At 46.1% G+C, this 20,690-nt stretch overlaps 1 protein-coding gene across 2 annotated transcripts in view; it reads left to right on the top strand.

Annotated features, from left to right (window-relative positions):
• Positions 1–6,794: 6,794 nt before the first annotated feature.
• APOB (apolipoprotein B) overlaps positions 6,795–20,690 on the top strand; it is a 37,840-nt gene continuing 23,944 nt past the window's right edge. For both annotated transcript variants that reach the window (XM_036434702.2, XM_045580498.1), the window contains exons 1-15: positions 6,795–6,996; positions 7,350–7,388; positions 8,355–8,470; positions 9,920–10,065; positions 12,043–12,196; positions 12,997–13,152; positions 14,458–14,582; positions 15,232–15,317; positions 16,279–16,498; positions 17,257–17,484; positions 17,704–17,821; positions 17,926–18,072; positions 18,788–18,999; positions 19,276–19,513; positions 20,038–20,214. In XM_036434702.2, the coding sequence (XP_036290595.1) occupies positions 6,930–6,996; positions 7,350–7,388; positions 8,355–8,470; positions 9,920–10,065; positions 12,043–12,196; positions 12,997–13,152; positions 14,458–14,582; positions 15,232–15,317; positions 16,279–16,498; positions 17,257–17,484; positions 17,704–17,821; positions 17,926–18,072; positions 18,788–18,999; positions 19,276–19,513; positions 20,038–20,214 (2,229 nt within the window). In that variant the 5' untranslated portion in view covers positions 6,795–6,929. The remainder of the gene's footprint in view (positions 6,997–7,349; positions 7,389–8,354; positions 8,471–9,919; positions 10,066–12,042; positions 12,197–12,996; positions 13,153–14,457; positions 14,583–15,231; positions 15,318–16,278; positions 16,499–17,256; positions 17,485–17,703; positions 17,822–17,925; positions 18,073–18,787; positions 19,000–19,275; positions 19,514–20,037; positions 20,215–20,690) is intronic.

The following is a 20,690-nucleotide window of genomic DNA, read 5'->3' as shown; positions in this document are numbered from 1 at the left end:
ATGCCCAACATCATTAGCCATCATGAGATATCACTTCACACCCTCTAGGAAGATTATAATGAAAAACACAGATAATAACAAGTGTTAACAAGGAACAGTGTTTGAAACCTTTAAACACTGGTGGTGAGAGTGTAAAATGGTACATTTTGGAAAACAATCTGGCAGTTGCTCAAATAGTTATACACAGAATTACCATATTACCCAGCAATTTCACTCTTAGGCATATAACCACAAGAAATTAAAACCCATATTCATGAAAACAAACAAACAAAACAAAAAAACTGTTCACAACAGCATCATTCAAAATAGCCATGAAATGGAAGCAACACAAATACCATCATTTGTGAATAGATTAAGTTGTGCTACGTCTATTCCATGGAATATTAGATGGCATTAAAGAGGAATGAAATGCTACAACATGGATGACCCTGGAAAACATTATGCTAAGTGAAAAAAGCCTGTCACAAACGGCCACATACTGTGTGATCCCGTTTGTACAAAAGATCTAGCTAGCATAGACAACTCTATAGAGACAGAGTGTAGATCCCTGCTTTGATTTGGGGGAATGAGGGAGTTTAGGAAGTGATGTCTAATTGGTACAAGATTTCTTTTTGAGGTGGTAAAAATGTTCCAAAATTAATTGTGGTGATGGTTGTACAATCCTGTGAATATACTAAAAACCATTAATTTTTTCACTTTAAAGGGGTGCATTTTATGATATTAATTTTTTCTCAATAAAACTATTTTTAAAAGAAGTCCCTTTCTAGGGTTGACCATAGAACAACTGAAGGTCTCCATTATTTTTAATGACTTTATTAAAAAGCGAAATGTTGCCATTAAATAAAGAAAGAGAAGGCGCCCCTGAAACTAATTGGCACATGTTTCTACACCCACTTCTGCTTTAGTAACCAAAGCTGACTGGGTTCTGGGGGTGGCCTGACTTCTTCCTCATCCCCATGTTAAGAACTTCTCCATTTCCCTTCGCCCCTCTGGACCAAGAGGTTCAGCCCAATACCCATGGCATTCTACACAATCTAGAGTAGGGGTGTCGAACTCAATCAGAGAAGGGGCCAAAATCTAAAATCCAGCCTAAATCGCGGGCCGAATGGTTTACTGAACAGTCATAAACTGTCATTGTGATGGAAACGCAGCAGAGTGCAGTGATGACAGCGCGGTGCGGGCCACATTGCAAGGCCTGGCGGGACGGATTTGGCCCGCGGCCGCGGGCCTTGTGTTTGACACATGTGATCTAGAGTTTTCATAATATATGTGCTAAATTTTATGCTAAATACGTAAGATGCAGTTTATACAGTAACCCATGGTTAAACAAAGATGGAATTAGCCAAAAAGTCCTGTCCACAGCCCAGGCACAGTGAAGTATGCTCTCTCCCAGTCCTCATCCAACTTTTCTTCACCTTCTCCATGTCCGTGGACTCAGCTGGCTGGCTGAGCTACAGGCTGTCAAACATGTCAAACATCGTTTCAGCTTTCTGCCATTGCTCTTCAGTGGTGCCACCCAACCCAATTCCGTTCATCAACCAAGATCCTGCTCGTGTCTCACCTCCTCCAGAGCCCGAAAGAGCGCTTTAGACCAATGTGATCTAGTTGTGTAGATCCTCCCTGTGGCTTTATGGGCATTCATTCCTAGCTGAGATGCGTATTCATGCCCCTTTACTTTTTTGGTAAGCTCTCAGTGGACAGAAGGCTCAGGGGCTCCTTAAGTCCTTAAAGAGAATTAGTGGTCCTAGGAATGCTGAGGCTTATTTATCCAGCCAGCCAGTCATTTATCATGAGCACTTGTCTCAGTCTTATGAGGGTAGTTCTTTTCTGGTTCTTAGTCAGAAAACTTAAAACACACACACACACACACACACACACACCACACACACACACACACACAAATGGGTAAAGAGTAATGGACCACCCTGACCAGTGTTGCTCATTGGTGAGAGTGTTCTATTTCTCAGGCAGTGTGTCTTTGTAGAGGTGGATCACCTCCTGGAAAACCCATCCTGCTTAATAGTTCTGAATTCTCAGCCCCTAAATGCCCTGAGGCTTGAACCCCATATAATGTATGCCTCTTTTTTTTTTTCTTTTTCTTTTTTAATTACCACATCCTCATAGTATCAAAGTAGTCTGAGCTACAACGGGTCTAAGAGGTCATCTAGTCACACGGATGGAACCAACACTCAGAGTCTTAGAGTTTATGATCCTGGTTTACAGATGCTGCCCCTTTCATAGTGATTCAAATTCACTATACATTCTGCATTAAGCTCTAAACATATAAAGCAAACCTATCTCACAAGGACCATCCCACATTATAAGCAGAGTGTTTACTCCTTAGCTACTATCTGCCTAGCCAGGAAGAGGTGTTGGTGAGGGAGAGGAGAGAAGAATACAAAGGTGAAAACTACATACCATTCTTGCCCTCCAAGCTTATCTCTCTGGTTGTCAAAGCACTATGTAAACAGGTGAAAAATTAAGTCATCTTGCCGGAGAAAAATATAGACAGTTTGTCGGAAGGCCCTCTGGGGTCCATTGCCCTATATAGAAACTGATAGGAGGTCAGGGTCAGAGGCCCGGAGGTCTAACTGGGCTGGACAAGTGAAAGGCTCCTCGCAGCAGGTGGGGCTGGATGGATATGCTCTGCATCATCAAGGAAGTGATACTTCATCCCACAGAGTGCACATGGACAGTGCTGACTTTGGGCCTCTTTCCCCTAGAAGGAACTGCTGCTCCTCAACATTCTGACCTTGGCTCTTGGATAGCAGAAAGGCAGAATAGGAAGGTTTCTTGTCCCCTCCTCACAGGAAGTTCATCATCCATTGGTGATATCTCCATTTGGTGACCCTGGCCCATTCCACCATCTCCTACCTGAGCCATTCACGTGAATGCTCTACCTTTTCTTGACAGTTCTCGTGTGTGTGTATGTGTGTGTGTGTGTGTGTGTGAGAGAGAGAGAGAGAGAGAGAGAGAGAGAGAGAGAGAGAGAGAGAGAGAGAGAGAGAGAGAGAGAGAGAGAGAGAGAGAGAGAGAGGGAGAGAGATTGGCATGTACAGACCACACTGGGAATAGTTCCATCTATAATTCTTAAAGTTGACAAGATTTCCAGCTTCTGGGCATCATTTGCAATTATAATGCCATCAAAAGCAGAAAAGAGATAGACCAATTAATCATTGTCAATACTCGTCTCTATTTGCCAAATGAGTGTTCCGGGCAGCATAGCTGGAGGTACTTTGTATCAAATCCAAATACCTTTGTTTTATTTAGCATCATGGTCACTGTACATAAGTATCCTGGTAGCCATGGGTATATGAAAGGCATCGATTCATTGATTTGTATTCACCAAATTCTGTACCAGAGCACCTATTTCAGTATGAGAACAACACTGAACTCAGAATGTGGGCTTCTGAGGGGCCTTTCATAGCATCCACGGTTTCCTAGACTGGGCCAGGACCCTTCCTGTCATCTTCAGATAAACAGAGTGCATTGGCTCCCTTCCAGAGGCCATCACTGCTTTAGTACACATTATCCAATTCCTTGAAATTCCGCTGGCCAGGCTGCTTTCTAATGGGTTCCCAGAGCTCTGTGATTTCTCAGACCGATGGTTCACCCCATGGGACTTTGCATTCATGAGCTGATAAGCCATAGCCACTCACTGAGATTAGCTTTGTGACAGCAGAGTGTGTCTCTGCCGGAGTCACTGGTCTGTCTGCTGGAGCAAGGCCTCCTTTCCCCTCAAGAGAACAGTGATTTCAAATATCCAGAATATTAGGCATCAGCAGAGATAAATGGTGTCTCAAGTTCAGCAGCAGCCACAGCTATCCGTACCCCTCCTGAATGCCCTCTTTTGTTTCTGAACCCTATCTTCAGCACTGATTTCCTATTTTCGTTCTATTAGCTTGTGTTCATAGAAGTTGTGGTTAGCTAGCTCCCATAGGTACCCTAAAAGGCACTTCCTCTCTAACACACACATCGTAAGTTACCAGTTATTGAGGATCTTTTCTTTATTGGGCATCATGCTATCAACGCAACAATCTGCATAACTGTTTCATTTCATTCTCACAAAAATTCCTATGGGGAAGGTAGATCTTTTTTATTCTGTTTTAGGGATGGTGAAAAAGAGACCCAGGCTGGTGAAGTCTCTGCCCAAGCTTTCAGACCTCGCGAGAAACCCAGCCAGGATTCAATTCCAGGTCTTCCTGACACTGCTTTCCTTTACGTAAAGCTGGCCTCTATGAACCAGTATTTTCTCTGTCCAATGAGTAACTTATACTGGAAGGTTTTCTGACTCTTCATTCTATCTGAGGTCTCTATATGAAAACTGATCTATAGTCTTGAAACTTAAAACATTATTAGGAGAGGGAATTGAGAAATGTTCTATTTAAAGGGGAAGGAATGAAGGGTGATATCTGTGGTCCCAAATAAAACTATATTTTCAAATCGCTTTTGAAAAAGGATCTAGGTAGATTTTGTAATTTAAGAAACATCTATGCACTAAGCCTTATCATATTTTCGTGAGTATCCTCAAGTTCAACTCAACAATTCAACATGTGCTGTGGTGCTGGTGTACTTGAGAATGAGCATGGAGGCCCAGCACAGGGTGACTTCCAGAGGAAATCAGAGAAAGAAGGAGATCACCCCAGTCTCCAGGCTTTCTCCTTTAGAGATGACAGTCAACCCAGAGAGAGCCAAACATCCCACAAGTTTTCCCTGCACCCAAGTAATCAGATTCATTTTTATTCTCAAATCATAAAAATCACATCTGTCTGTTGATGCTGATTCAAGGACAGTGACTCCATCTGTTCCCAACATAGAAAGCCTGTATTTGTGCTGGTAAATTAGAGTTAGCCATCTCTGTCTAGTTTCTTTGTGACTCATCCATTCTCCTTAAAGAGACCATTTCCTAAAATACAGCAGCTCCTTCTCTGGCAAGTCAGTCACTTAAAATAGGGGTGTGTGTGTGTGTGTGTGTGTGTGTGTGTGTGTGTGTAGTGTGTGTGTGTGTGTGTGTGTGTGTGTATTTTAAATGCTCAGAGAATACACCTGAAACCAATACAAAATAATATTGAGTGTAAGCTGTAATTAAAGAGTAAAATCTTGCTCAAACCGGTTTGGCTCAATGGATAGAGCATCAGTCTGCAACTGAAAGGTCCCAGGTTCAATTCCGGTCAAGGGCATGTACATTGGTTGCGGGCACATCCCCAGTAGGGGGTGTGCAGGAGGCAGCTGGTCGATGTTTCTAGCTCTCTATCCTTGTCCCTTCCTCTCTGTAAAAAATCAATAAAATATATATTTAAAAATATATATATATTAAAAAAAATAAGAGTAAAATCCTATTTATAAAAAAAATTTTTAATGCTCAGAGAAATGCCATTTTGGAGTGACTAGCTTCTCCAGCACCTTCACAGTTCAGTGGCATAGGCTTGGCCCGCCTAGGGTTGAGACCTTCGTAATATCTCCTTTTTACCGTATGAATATGCCACGTATGCAAAGCAGCTGACCATTGAAGAGAGTGTGGCTGCCCGCAGGGGTTGTATTAAACACCACGAAACCGTACGTGAATGAGAAGGGTGGAGCTCCGAGGCTGGGAATAAGGCCCACATTGTGGTCTTTGTACACTACTACTGTTTCAGATTATGACTCTTCTGGAATCATCGGTCCTGCCACCAGAAGATTTAAACAGCTTCACAATTATTGGTTACATCCAGATATGGCACAGAAACAATGAGTTTCAGCAAGTAGTGACTCTGTGATAGGCGCCTAGGGTATTCGTTAGTCCACACTCTCTCTTCATGGCCCCTCCATGCCCACTCTGCCAGCAGGCATACCTGCACCGTTTTGCCCCGCTCACAGCCTACCTCCATGGCTCACCAGCAGTTTCCTGTTTACCCATCTTGTCTCCCCAACCAGATTGAAGGTGCCTTGTGGACACGGCCAGTCCTCAGCGATCTGCACTGAGCGTGATTCTCTGCGGCTAGGGATAGTCTCCTATGGGGAGAAGGTTCCGGATGTTTGGGAGAAACGAGGCATATCCAGTCCACTACTCTGCTTCTCCTTTCCAGCCTCCCAATCTCTGGAGGAAGCCCAGGCTCCTCCCCTCAATTTGCCCAGAGGACTCTGCCAAAGGGGTGGGCTCTGGGGTGTGGAGTGGGGGGTGGGGAGACCCCCACTTCATGAGGGATTCTGGACGATTTGGGCATCTGGCTCCTGCTGTGAATATGACTTCCTTGCCCCTCAAAGTGACTTCAGGCCCCTCAGGGTAACTTTGGGTCAGTTACTCGCCAGACCTCCCTCCTTCCCCTTTCTCTCTGCTGCCTTCCCGTGACCTGAATCCTGAGCAGATAACCACAGCCACACGTATCTATCGGGATTAGGGATGCCCTATCAACCCAATATCCACCCAAATGGGAAAGAATGGAGAGAAAAATGTCTCCTCCAACACGCTGTGAAGGGCTGGCTCCCCAGGGGACCAGGGAGCTGGGGTGGGTTGGCCCCAGTGCCTGGCCATCTGAAGGCCCTGCTGGGCCAGGCAGGCTTCTCAGATGCCAGCCCACTGTCCCCATGGCCTCACCCTCTGAGACCCCCCCTCCCAGGAGAGGACCAGCCAGCCAGAGGAAAGGCGGTGTGGCTCTGTCTGGGTCCCAGCTGAGCCCCCTGGCCGCAGGCCCCTCCTCGGGTTCTGAGAGGAGCCCTGGAAAAGCAAACAGGCCCGGGGGCCGCCCTTTGGACCTTCTGCAGTTCTCTGGGCGTTCCGAAAGCGGGGCGGGTGGCCTCATATAAATAGGGTGCCGACTCAGGGAGCGCATTCTCACCTTCTCATTCAGTGCGGAGACCTGCCTGCGTGTACCCCTGCGTGTGGAACCAGCAACGTCCTGAGGCCAGGCCCAGCCTGCGAGGTGCCAAGAAGGAGCAGGCCCAGGTCGGCCATGGGCCCATCAGGCCCAGCGCTGCTGGCGCTGCTGCTGTTGATGATCACAGCAGGTGCCCAGTCAGGTGAGTGCCATGGCCTCCTACCCGCCTACCCTGCTGGGCCACAGCATCCAGGGTGTCCAAGAACCCAGACAGAGGGGCAAAAAGCCAGTGGCAGGAGAGGTGACTCAGACCTGCTGGAGCAGCTCAGACCTGGGTCAGAGGGAGGGCAGTCACATCTAAGGCCAGGAGCCAGGGCCTGGTGGGTGGGGGAAGGCCTAGGGACAGGGGATGGAGGGGCTGGGAAGATGGTTCTCCAGAACCTGCTTCCTCCTAAAAGAGAAAGGTGCTGTGTGTGCAGAGGTCCTCCCTATAAGACCCCAGGGCCCACTGGAAGACAGGGAAAACCGACAGCTCTCCTTCTCCATTTCTTACAGAGGACGAAGTGCTGGAAAATGCCAACCCGAGCTGTGCAAGTAAGGCGCTTCCCCACTGGGCATGGAAGGGCACCCCAAACCCCCACCCACGCACCCACCTGCACATCAAGATGCCAGGATGCTGCACTGAGCCCAAGGAGCCATTCCTTGGGCCTCTGCCCACCCCAAGGGGTCTCAGCTCCTTTCTCCCTATCCTATCTGCCTATCCTAGCCAGGGGTGGGTGGGGTGGGGAAAAGAATGTCACTCTGTTGACCCCTGGACATTTTGGGACATCACCATCCTGTTTGTCAGTGGCTAATCATTGATTCCAGGCACATGACTGTGAATAAACGCTGACTTTAACCTTTGTGCAGTGACCCAGATCCCCTTTGTGTTTACCTGACCCCTAAGGGTCAAGGGAGCTGGCCTTGCTTTGGTACCCTGTGTTCTTCTGAGAGCAGGAGGCTGGCCTCTGATGGGGAAGCACTGCCATCTGGTGGAAATCTGCCATCACTGCAGCTGTCTCAAATGTCCCTTTTTTCTCAAATTGTTCAGTAAATTCCTCTCAAGCTCAATGGCAACATTCAGGTGTTTCTCCACTCAGCCAGATACCCCTAATGCTTAATGAGCATCATCTCTGGTATTTAGGAAAACCAAGAAAGCGCCACAGGATTGTGCTGTTTTCTAGCTGACACGGCATTAGAGATCTCTGCTTTATGTTGTCCTCTTAATTTTCCAGTCTCTCCTAACGATTTTCTGAGCCCCACCACTTGAAAATAACCTCCTTGTATCTCAAGTGACATATTCAAGGAAATCTAGCTAATTGAAATGTTATCCTCAGCAAAACATGGTGGAGACATTAAATTGATAAAGGGAAAATTCGGCATAATACAAAGTCAACTAAAAATAATTTGAGTTTAATTACCTTTTTAAAAAGTATCTATGCCACTGCCATTCTCTGCCCAGAACTGACTCTGAGGAGAGTTATTTCTGCTGCATGGCTGACTGATCTCTCCTCATTTTAGAAGGCACAACTCGATTCAAGCACCTCAGGAAGTACGTGTACAGCTATGAAGCCGAGAGTTCCAGTGGCGCCCCCACGTCTACTGATTCAAGGAGTGTCACCAAGATCAACTGCAAGGTAGGAAGGGGAGGGTGTGAGGGAGGAAGGCACTGGAGGACCCATAGCCCACAGCTGAGCAAACCCAGCTCATGCCAAGACGTTTATGATCTCAAAGGGCTGGGAGCTGGCCCTCAGTGTGAAAGCCACTTTGCTGAGAAGTTGTCTGCACCCCCTCCTCCCCCCCCAAAAAATGCCAACCGTATTTATTTTCCCACCAGCTTCTAAGATGTCATTGTAATTGAACATGACGAGAGAGGTCTGGTGGGTGAGCAAGGGGAGTGGACATCTCGGGAGAGCATTCTGAAAGGCGGTGTTGATCATCTCAGTCAAATAGCATCTTTTACTAAAAACAAATGGGAAAGGGGGGGAAAGGGAAGCATGAAGTTGGTTCTCAAGTCAGACTTTTTGTATTGAGGCTGAGCACACTCATGCGTGTTGGTATGGGACAAAGCTAAGAGCCACTATGGGGGTTCAGGGAGTCTTCTTTCTAAGGCCCCATCGTCTGTGGTCAAATAAGGTAGCCATTAGTCACATGTAACCATTTCAATGAAATAAAAGTAAGACTTCTGTTTATTAGTCCCACCAGCCACATTTCAAGGGCCCGAAGGCCACGCCCAGCTGGTGTCTCCCATGTTAGATAGTGCAAATAGGGATCCCACCCACCATATGGCATGTTTTTTAACAGTTCTGGGTAACAAGTAGGGAGCTATTTAAATCCAGCTAGATGTGAAGGCTTGAATGGTTCCTAAGAGATATGAACGGGTTTGATTTTTCTGATTTTTCTTTTGTGTGTGTGTGTGTGTGTGTGTGTGTGTGTGTGTGTGACTTTTAAGCACACCTTTGCTATTAAACCCAATGGAAGCCCTCCTCCCCCTTCCTGTTTTTCTTATTAACTCACACTCCTAAGGCTACATGTCTTCTAACCAGTCGTACCCCTTTATAGCTTAAGTGACCACTTCTAGAACCAGTAAAAGACATCCTCCTTGACATGCATGAGGGCAAGCTTAGAGACTTGGTACCCCAGAACACAAAAGATCAAAAAGAGGCCTGGCTGGTATGGCTCAGTGGTTGAGCCTCGACCTATAACCAGGAGGTCACAGTTTAATTCCTGGTCAGGGCACTTGCCCGGGTTGCGGGCTCTATCTCCTGTAGCAGATATGTAAGAGGCAGCTGATCAATGATTCTCTCTCAGTTTTGATGTTTCAATCCCCCCCTCTCTCTCCCTTTCCCTCTGAAATGAATTTAAAAAAAAAAAAAAATTTTAAGTAGGACTATGTCTAGGTTGATTCAGGAGAGCTCCTGAGGCCTGTTAAGGACACCTGCGGTGTTGGGGAGAAGATGTCCTGTTCCCCAACAGCATTCCTCTTGGTGTCCGATTAGAGAGGAAGCCCTGAGCCTCGGGGGTGGGGCTGGGGTATCTCACCTTCTTGATGGAGGGTCTTAAGGTGCCGCTCCTCTGTCTTCTAGGTCGAGCTGGAGGTCCCCCAACTCTGCAGCTTCATCCTGAAGACAAGCCAGTGCACCCTGAAAGAGGCGTATGGCTTCAGCCCCGAGGGCCAGGCCTTGCTGAAGAAGTCCAAGAGCTCAGAGGAGTTTTCTGCGGCCATGGCCAAGTAAGTGCTGGCCTGTGCATTCCAGCTCGTGAGCTTCCGGTGTTGTGTTGCGGGTTAGGGTGTGTGTGTGTGTGTGTGTGTGTCCACTGAGGTATGAATGTGTGTGCTCACAGTAAGCACATATATGAAGGTATTTGTATTTGATATCCACCATGGATCAGGGAATTGCTGAGTGTTCTTAACAGTCCAATAGAGAAAAGTATTGTTTACCTTCCCCTTATGATGGTCCCCTAATTGTTATTTAAATGAGTTTCTTAAAGATCTCATGCTTAAACTGCTTGAGATAATAAAGCTGAGATGGTTTGTTTAGACATGGAAATTCTTGTTTAAGGAATTAAGCAAGAGTGGGTGCATGGCGGTCTCCAGGGAGGGTCCCAGCAGGACTAGGCAAGGGCTGGTCTGCAGGGGGTCCAGGCCTGGCTTCAAGGAGTCCGGGGGGGGTGCAGGCCTGAGCCTCTGCTAGGACACCCCAACCGGTTCAGTCCTGTGCTCCACTGCTGGCACCGCTTCTGACTGATCGTGGCCAGCTGGTACCAGTTGCTAGATACTTTGAAAGTTGCTCCTCCTCATCTTCCAATCATTGTTTGTAAATTCCTGTAAGTGTGGAAATACAGGCAGTCATAGACTCATGGCTTCAGTAGCATGGAAACTCCCTTCCCATCTTCCGGTTGGCAGAGAAGGCCTTGACGCTGCTATTATGATATCTCTCATCAATGCACCTTGTGTGACCTGAGACTTAGCTGTAGATGAGGGAGCAGGTACAGTGATGGAAGGGAGTGAGCAGGAGTTACGTGTTGGTCCTTACCCTCCTCCAAACAAAAGGGACTCCTGCCCTTGACCACCTCAAGGCTTCGCAGGCCTGCCTCGCAGTGTCTGGAACTTTCTGTGGGAGCGAGAGCTGGGGAAGACGTGCCTGTGCTCCTTCTCCTCCTGACTGAACTAGAGCAGGTGTGACAGCTCCCAAAGGCAATGCCCTGAGAATGAAGGCCCGGCCATGGCCTGAGACCCTGTCACAGAGTGAAAGTCCAACAAGTGCATGAAAAGGAGCTCAAATGGCCTAGCAATCAGGAAATTCAACTGATGTCCTAGGATCTGTATCCCCTTATACTCATAAGATGACAAAAATGTGAAGCAGATGCAGCACCTGTTGCTGGTAGGTCTGTGAGGAAAAGTGTACTTCCATGCATTGTTGATGGAATGAGAACCATTAGTCAATATCTATTACAATTAAAAATACAATAGTCTTCGGCACAGCAGTTTTGCACTGCAGGATTCCAGTCTATGAAAAGAAAAGCAGTAATGTGTGGAGATATAGACATAAGGATGTTCATTTCAGTGATGTTCAGGTAGAAAAAAAAAACCCAGAGAGAAAATGAATGCCATTAAATAGGTGAATGTCTGAATAATAATAATAATAATAATAATAATAATATTGTAATAATTCTATATAAGCATAGAATTCGGTGTTTTGCAGTTTCTTAGAAAGAATCTGTTAGGGCTCTACCAACTGACGCAGAAGGGTTTTCGTGGAGGAGAATTGAAGAAAGGGAAATCGAGAAGGATGTGCAGAGTGCGAAGCCATTTGCACAAAATAAGCGCTGAGGCACTCTTTCTGTGCAGATGTTTATACCCACACTTCTACTAGGACTGTCTGAGTGGGGAGGGATGGCAGCAGAGATGAGGGTGGAGCAGAGAGGGGACAGGTGAGCCAGCATTAAATGAAAAGAAAGAAAAGAATGCTATCATATACACATACTTGTATACCTTCTTAAAAGGTAGGAATCTATTTCTAAAGAAAAGATGTAAGAAGAAAAACAAAAGTAAAAAAAAAATGTTAAAAAGGCTGCAAAGCCACCCAGCTTATGTCCGACAGGCTCCTGCTGTAAAAAGGACACTTCTGTGATCTCTCTCTCTCTCTCTCTCTCTCTCTCTCTCTCTCTCTCTCTCTCTCTCTCTCTCTCTCTCTTTCTCGGACAGGTTCGAGCTGAGGCTGGCCACTCCTGAAGGGAAACAGGTTTTGCTTTATCCAGACAAGGAGGAGCCCAAACATATCCTGAACATCAAGAGAGGCATCATTTCCGCCCTCCTGGTTCCCTCGGAAACGGAAGAGGACAAGCAAGTGTTGTTCCTGGTGAGAATTTAGAAAGCTGATAAGAATGGCCCTTGGACCGCATCTCCCCATGTCTGAGCTGGTCCCACTGTCCACATGAAGTGGGGTGTTGACTTAGCTATTAGTTGCATGGGAGGCCCTACGTCCGTGTGAAACTCCAGTGCCCACTGCTTTCCTCTCCTCCGGGCTAACTGTCAGATCGGCCCGAGCAGATCTCATTTCACAGCAGTTCCTGGGGACCCCTGGCCACCCTACTCCTTTGTTGGGTTATGTTCTAGTCCCACCAGGTGCAGCACGGCGAGGCCTCTGTGTTGAACCGGTTGCCAGCCTTGTTTAAGAATTCAAGGTTTCGATCTGAGAGAATTCCATTTCCTTCAGCCCCAGGACCATTTCTGAGCCCTTGCTGGGTTCTGGGTTCTGGGTTCTAGGCTGTACTACGATTGGAGAATTACAGAGCTGCATCCTGCAGAGACCTTTCCTTGAGGCCTTCCTGGGGTCTGGGGGGAGAACCAGAACAGTACAACCCAAGGCAGATTGGAACACGTCGTTAATGAGCAGAGGAGAAAATGTCCTGAGAGCACAGAGCATAAAGTTGGAGTCGGCTGGGTCCTAGGGGGCCAGCCCACTGTGCCTCGGAATCAAAACCCCCTTCCCCAGGTCCTCACTCTCTGCTATGCCCACGCTTTGCCTGGGAGGAGAAAGGTCCCTCCAAATCCATGTCATTCCTACCTTTTCTTCCAGCTCCTTTCCCAGCCCTTTCCAAAGCACCTAAGGATATGTTCCCACATGGAATGTGTCTGTTGTATCTTCTGCTCTCATAGGATACTGTGTATGGAAACTGTTCCAGTGACTTTACCGTGAAAGCGAGGAAGGGGAACGTGGCAACAGAAGTTTCCATCGAGAGAAACCTGGAGAAGTGTGACCACTTCCAGCCCGTCAGCACAGGAGTGAGCCCACTGGCTTTGATCAAAGGCTTGGTAAGTCTCACATCACCATTGCTCCTCACACTATCCCCTTTGGTAGTAAACTTCTGGAATGTAGAGCTAGGAGGGATCTCAGAGAAGGACCTGCCCAGCCTCCTCTTCTTATAGACTACAGTGGGAAACTGAGGGCCACATAGGAGGGCTGCCCAAGGCCACATGGCCTATTATGAGTTGATCCAGCACTCGAATCAGGTGTCTGACTTACAGTCCTGAACTCTGTCCTTTTTGCTGTCATTCTGTCATTGGCACCAAATCTTCTGCCATCACTTGAGAGTAATGGCTAGCCATCTCTGAGAAGGCACCAAGACCCAGTGTAGGCGAGCAAGCCACATACGGTTCCTTCCTGTGCAAGGGCTGGATGTCCGAAGTTCTAAGCCTCTAACCTCCAAGAAGACCTGGGTTCTGCTCTTCTCTCCCCCTAACTCCCATGGGGTGGCATGGCTGAAAGCACTCCAGGGTCCTGTCTTTTCATTCCGTGTATGACCCTGATCCATGCCTGGCCCCTCTGTCTCCTGCCTGGGACACGCCGTCGGTACTAACCTCTGATTATTCTTAGCAAAGGTCATGTATCACCTCATTACCTGAGCTTACCTAATGCTTATAATGTCTCCTGGACATGAATCACAGCTTCACTTAGTAAACATGAAGGACTTGAGTAATCATGCCATGCCTGGCAATGCTTCTGGTCACTGTCCTTGGACCAGAAAACAGGGAGTCTGGTGAACACAGGGCCATAGCCAAAAAAAGGCCAGTGCACTGGTGTCTGTTGTTTTTTCCTAAGAAGCTACTGTGTGCTCAGCCCCACTCTGGGCTGCACAGACGGAGGGTCAGTGGCAGGTGAATGTGGACCTTGTCCTCAAGGTGTTTTCAGTCTAGTGCAGGAATATGGTTCATATGCATGTCGACAGAGGACAAAGATGATACAGTGATGAACTGAACAGGCCAGACAAGCAGTCCTGGGCCTGACCACAAAGGGGAAAGCACTAGTCACCTAGCTCTTTGGGCAAAGCAGCTGGTAAAACCAGTTAGGAGAAATGATGGGTGAACATCATTAGCTAAGTTTCACAGAGGATATGGACCTTGAGACTAAAAGATACAAAGGATGCATCAATGGAAGAGACACAAGGATGGGCTTCCAGGCAAAGGAAACATGGGGAGCATAGTGTGTGAAGTACTAATGTGTGGTGGGGCAGGTATGTGTACCATGCCAGGCTGTATATTCTTTGTGTAGGATGAGATGTCCTATGGGGCAGAATAAGAAGAGACTTATTAAATGCTTTTCCCTCATCTCATTCACAGACCCGACCCTTGTCAACTCAGATCAGCAGCAGCCAGTCCTGCCAGTACACCCTGGACCCCAAGAGGAAGCATGTGTCAGAAGCCACCTGCCAGGAACAACACCTGTTCCTGCCTTTATCCCATGAGTAGGTTACCTGCTGCACCCCTGGTTTATCAGTGATGGGGTCAGTGTGAGCTGAATGCTTCTCAGCTTCCCTCTTCCAGGCTAGGCTGTGAAGAGGTACAAAGCAGAGCCCATCCCTGACCCCTTTTCAAGCTAACAGTTGATTTGTTGGGGAAAATCTTAGACATTTTGCAAAAACTGAGACCCAGATTTTAAGGGTTATAGGTCAGGAAAATCCAGGATCATTGCAGTCTGACTGGTTAGAAAGACTTTGTGGAGGATTTGGAATTTAGACTGGAGACCTATGTATCCAACTCCATTTTGAAAATTGGTCAATCAACTAATGTTTATTGAATAACTTACATTCTTGGCACTGTGTGGTGGGAGAGACCAAGGAATTTTTGAGGCACAGACTTAGTCGTTTACTCTCCAGACACTCCAAACTGGTTGAAGGTATAAGATGCATATGCCCTTCGATAGAAAGATAGCTAGTGTGACCAGGAGGAGGTGGGTCCTATTTATTAGGAGGGTCAGGATGTTTGGATTTAACTATGGTTTAAAAGATGGGCAGGACTTAGGTAGAAGTGGAGGCAGGGATAACATTCAACATGAAAAGTTGCTCTAGGGAGCAAGCCATCCCTTGTTACCTGCTGTCTTTCCTTTATTTCCAGGAACAAGTATGGGATGATGGCACAGGTTACACAGACTTTGAAACTTGAAGACACACCTAAGATCAATAGCCGCTTCTTTGATGAAGGTAAGATTTTATACCCACATGTTTGCTGGGGCTGGGAAATCTTCCCAACATAGTCGACATGTCATAGCTTAGCTCTTTGCTGGGGCCCAGGAAACTTCTGCTGACTAAAAAGGTAAGTGGGCTCTGGATTTTTAGCTGGGGATACTGTAGTGAGAAAGCATGTTCATCTGAGAACATGAGAGTGACAATGACATTCAGGGAAGGGAGAAGTTTCCCAAAGCTACCTAGGTTTTTATAAGTAGGCAACTGACCTCCTAAGTCTAACTTTCATAGATCTGACAACCTCATACACCCTGTGATAAGGCCTTGAACCCAGGGCAAGTGGCAGAGGGCCTTCAAAGTCAGGAGTCAGTCTTTGGAGCTGGTAGGAACTTCAGAAATCTCTAATCCAACTCTAGCCCTGCGTTTGTCTTGTATTTAAATCTGTCTTATGCATTACACACATACACACACACATCCTCCCTAGCAGGTCAGAGCAGAATACCGGGAGGGACACAAAAGGTCCTCCCCTCCCTAACAAGATGCTGTTAGATTCAACTGGAAGAAATAATGGGTGAGCCTCAGCTCTCGCCTTAGCTGTAGCCATATTAGCAGCAGCACCTACTCAGGGGTTCTTGTGGGCAGAGAGGTCATCTGCTGCCACATTCAAATAAGCCTGGATTCAATTTCAGCTCTGCCTCTTACATCCAGAGAGGGCTTGGACGAGGCAAGACACTCCAATATGGATCTTAGTTACCTTATCTTTAAGTTGAGTAGTATTACTCACTCACGGGGATAGTGTGATGACTCAGTGAAAACCTTGAAGTCACGTGCCTAGCACAGAGCCAGACACATAGTAGGCATCGATACAGGATAGTTTTCTTTTCTTCGCCCCTTTGCTGATTCCCAGTTTCCAGTAGACCTAGATAGGATTGAGCTGTAGAAGTAAGCAAGGGTTCCTTTGACACTTTCCTCCTTCCAGGTACCGAGGAGGTGGGTCTTACCTTTGAGACCACCAAGTCTACATCACCACCAAAGCAGGCCGAGGCCATTGTCAAGACCCTCCAGGAACTTCAAAAACTGCACGCCTCCGAGCAGAATGCCCAGAGAGCTAAGCTCTTCAGTAAACTGGTCACTGAGCTGCGAGGCCTCAACAATGAGGCGGTCTCATCCCTCTTGCCAAAGCTGGTCGAGGTGTCCAGGTATTTCTTCAATGGTGGCAGCTCAGACTTTCATACACCTTATACACCTATGGCAGAGCTAGATGTTGGCCAAACCGAATCTCAGGAACCATTAAGATATTGACCCAGCTAGTCTATTAGTCTATCAGTTCATGTTCGCTGGATAGAGAAAGAGCAGCTAAGCTGCCTAGAGTTCCATGGGGAACACACACGTACATACACATGTTGCATCTAAGATATGTGTGTGTTTTTAAATAAGAAGGAAATATTTCCCACATTTTGATGAGTATCTTCTCGTTCCTTGTTGTTACCCTGGGAGGTTTCAGAGACAAAGAAGTCTAGCCTTTTGGAAGCCTCTAAGTGGGGAGAGAACTTAGGCAAACAAAGAAACAAAGTAATACTGTGGTTTCTGTGTACTTCAAGCCACTGGCTCTTAGTGCTGTGAAGGTCAGAGAAGAAAGTGAGGCATGAGATGAGGCCATGCCAATATTTTCTTGGCATGTTCTGTGTCCTGGCCAAAGGGCAGTGGTAACAGTGCTCTTTGAGTTATAAGACCAGAGGTCCTTCTTCAGACGTGGTGCACAATGCCTCTTCGGTGGAAAATGCTCAGAGGGAAGACTTCCTGGTCCTTGGGGTAATGGTTCTGAGTTGGATTTTGAACTAGGTTGGGTTTGGACAGTGAATAAGGGAAATAAGGGCAGAAGGAATACCATGGGCCAAGGAGATTTTAGCTGCCTTGAAGGTGACCTATGTAACTGTCTCTGTCCTTTCCTCCTCAGCCCCATCACTTTGCAAGCCCTGATTCAATGCGGACAGCCCCAGTGTTACACTCACATCCTCCAGTGGCTGAGAAATGAGAAAGCCAACCCACTTCTGATAGATGTTGTGACCTATTTGGTGGCCCTGATCCCAGGACCCTCAGTCCAGAGGCTGCAGGAGATCTTTATCACAGCAAAGGAGCAGCAGAGCCGGGCTACTTTCTATGCTCTGAGTCATGTGATCCACAAGTGAGTTTTCCCTTGGTTCTCCTCCTAAGAGCTGAGGAACACCCACATCTCTATATTAAGAGTATACCCCTTCTTCTACTTTCAGACTCTAATGCTCACCCTTGTTTTTCCCCTTGGTCTTTTTGAGAGTAGTGACTTGAAATAAGAAATCGGCAAACACAGTTTGGATTTTGAGATAAACCTAGTCATGCTTGCTGAGTCATAACTCTTACTTTGTAGCTATCATAAGACACACCCTACAGCAACTCAAGAGCTGATGGACATTGCTGATTACCTGGTGGAGCAGATTCAAGATGACTGCACTGGGAACGAAGATCGCACCTACTTGAGTCTGAGGGTACTTCTATCTTTTCTGTAATATGCATCATTTCAGAAGCCCTTTTCATGGCCACCTCTTCCTTCTCCTGCATCCTGATTCCCTCTGTTTGCTTTTCAATGCAGGTCATTGGAAACATTGGCGGAATCCTCCAGAAGATCACCCCAAGACTCACATCTTCAGTCTTGCAATGTGTCAAAAGTACAGCGCCATCCCTGCTGATTCAGAAGGCTGCTATCCAAGCCTTGCGGAAGATGGAAAATAAAGACGAGGTAAGGTCCACAGAGGAGGTCTTACACTGAACATTATTCAGACTGACAAGGATTTGGAATGCATGCCTTAATATCATCATTCTATGGTCTTAATTCTACTGCTTTCTAATTGTAAACTTTCAGCAAGCCTATTGACTTGACTGCCTGGCAGTATGTGAACACGAGAGAAATATTTGACCTTGCTGCTGCTCCAGAATGCAGGGTTTGAAATGTTCATTACATGCTGTCCTCCTACCAGATTGAACTCTTATCTTAGGAAAATAGACCTGATTTTCCCCAATCTAGGATAGGCAACCTACAGCCATCTTAGATAGCATTGGCTCCATATCTTTGGATTCTACCTTGTTGATTAGCCCCAACTCTCACTATTCCTTTCTACCTTTACCCTCATATTGAAATATAATAATTTATATTAAAAACAACTTTATTTTCAGTTAGTGGCAAGTCTCCAACAAGTCATAGCTTGGCCATAACTTGCATATTTTAATGAAATCGAATTTGACATGCATTTAATAGGAATCTTCTGAGAACCCCTCCTTGAGCTGGTTGCTCTGGAAAACACTAGCAAGAAGATTCAGTACCAGCATTAGGAGAGTTATTAAAGAGAAATTTGGCTTACACATTATAAATTGCTTACAGATCATGCCGACTGTTTGCCAGGCTTGTTCTGTGTCAACCAAAGGACAGTAGTAACAATCTCCTCTTTTGGGTTCAGGTCAGGGAAGTCCTCCTTCAGACTTTCCTGGATGGTGCCGCTCCAGGGGATAAGCGACTGGCTGCCTACCTCATGCTGATGAGGGACCCTTCTCAGTCAGATGTTAGCAAAATCACCCAACTTCTCCCGGAGGAACAGAATGAACAAGTGAAGAACTTTGTGGCCTCCCACATTGCCAACATCTTAAACTCAAATGAATTGTATGTCCAGAGGTAAGTAAGAGTAGTTTTCCCCCACCTGTTACAAAGGGCTGAAATTCCAAACCTAGATTTGGATTTAGCCACTGACTATTCTTTCTAAAGCATTCTTTCTTCTGGAAAAAAAACAACAACAAAAACACTTGTTCAAAAGTACAGCAGACCTGAGTCAAACTCTCGGGGCTCATGAATTTGGTAACAATTAGAAATCCATCTTTACTTGGGGTGAGAGAGACAATGCATAAGTTACATGATGTGTCAGCTCAAAATATCCTCCTTCTTTTCATCTAGTTTGAAAGAGTTAGTGAAAGAAGCTCTGAAGGACTCTCAACTTCCAACTGTCATGGACTTCAGAAAATTTTCCCGGAACTACCACTTTTCCAAATCCGTTTCTCTTCCATCCCTTACCCCATTCTCAACCAAAATCGAAAGTAATCTTATATTTGATCCAAATAATTACCTGCCTAAAGAAAGCATGCTGAAAACGACCCTCACTGTCTTTGGACTTGAATCAGCTGACCTCTTCGAGGTAAGTGTGAGACTGAGAAGAATCATGTTTTCTAGTCCATTGTGTTCTACACCATAAATAGAAAGTCAAGAGATCATGAGCCAATAGGAGAAGAACAAGAATGATCACTTTGAGGCCTTTTTCTTCCCACCTCCCTGCCTCTCTGCTAGGGGTCATCTGAATCATAACTTCTTATTGTGAATGGAAATGCAGAAGTCCCAGGAAAGACCTTGGACCCAAAATCCAAGGGAGTATATGAGGTCTGCTGTCAGACAGACCTCCCAACTCTGAACCTTTGATTTAATTATTTTTTCTCTTCTAAACCTTAGCTGCCTCTTCTGGAAAATGGCACTGTAGTAAGTCCCATCTTTTAAGGTTCTACTAAGATTTAAATAATTCAACACCTGAGGTGTGCTAAGTTCAGTTCCTATCTTACGGTATTCACCAAATGCTTGTTTAATTGGATGTACCTAAAGAGGGAAATGGGAGGTGGAAATGCAATAAGGAAACCTGATAGCCTTTTCTTCCCTGGTTTTCTTTCTCAGCTTGGTTTGGAAGGAAAAGGGTTTGAGCCAACCCTGGAAGCTTTATTTGGGAAGCAAGGATTTTTCCCAGACAGCGTCAACAAGGCTCTGTACTGGGTTGATAGTAAAATTCCCGATCGTGTCTCTGAGACCCTGGTGGACCACTTTGGCTTCAAAAAAGATGATAAACGTGAGCAGGTATGTGTTTGTTAAGAATTCTCTTAAGGAAAGCTTTGGGTCTCAATGCAAAAACATTCTTTTTCTAAGCCTAAAAGCAACCAAGAAATTATTTAACTGAAGTGACAACTATGACTTTTATTAATCAGTCCTATGAAAGTAAGAACCAGTATCTTCTGCTGTTATGGGCCTCCTGGCAATGTAGAGTGCTTAGGAACCAGACTTTTTAGAGGCCCTGAAGCCTATTGACTAAGAGTGTGAATTCTGGGGCATGGGTTTGAATTCTTTCCTCACTGTCTTCAAGCTATGCAACCTTGGGCATGCTGCTTGATATTATGTCTGTCTGTTTCTACATCTCCAGAATGCTAATAATAATCCATATTTCACAAGATTATTTAAAGACTAAATATGATAAAGTATATAGAACATTAAGTCGAGTGCCTGGCTCTGATACTGATTATTCAATAAGCAGATACTATAAATAATTTTTAAATTCA

This window comes from Pipistrellus kuhlii, unplaced genomic scaffold (assembly GCF_014108245.1).
Source record: "Pipistrellus kuhlii isolate mPipKuh1 unplaced genomic scaffold, mPipKuh1.p scaffold_m20_p_13, whole genome shotgun sequence".
NCBI classification, from domain to species: domain Eukaryota; kingdom Metazoa; phylum Chordata; class Mammalia; order Chiroptera; family Vespertilionidae; genus Pipistrellus; species Pipistrellus kuhlii.
The sequence above is the reverse complement of the archived record's forward strand: the minus strand, read 5'-3'. Positions and strand labels throughout refer to the sequence as shown.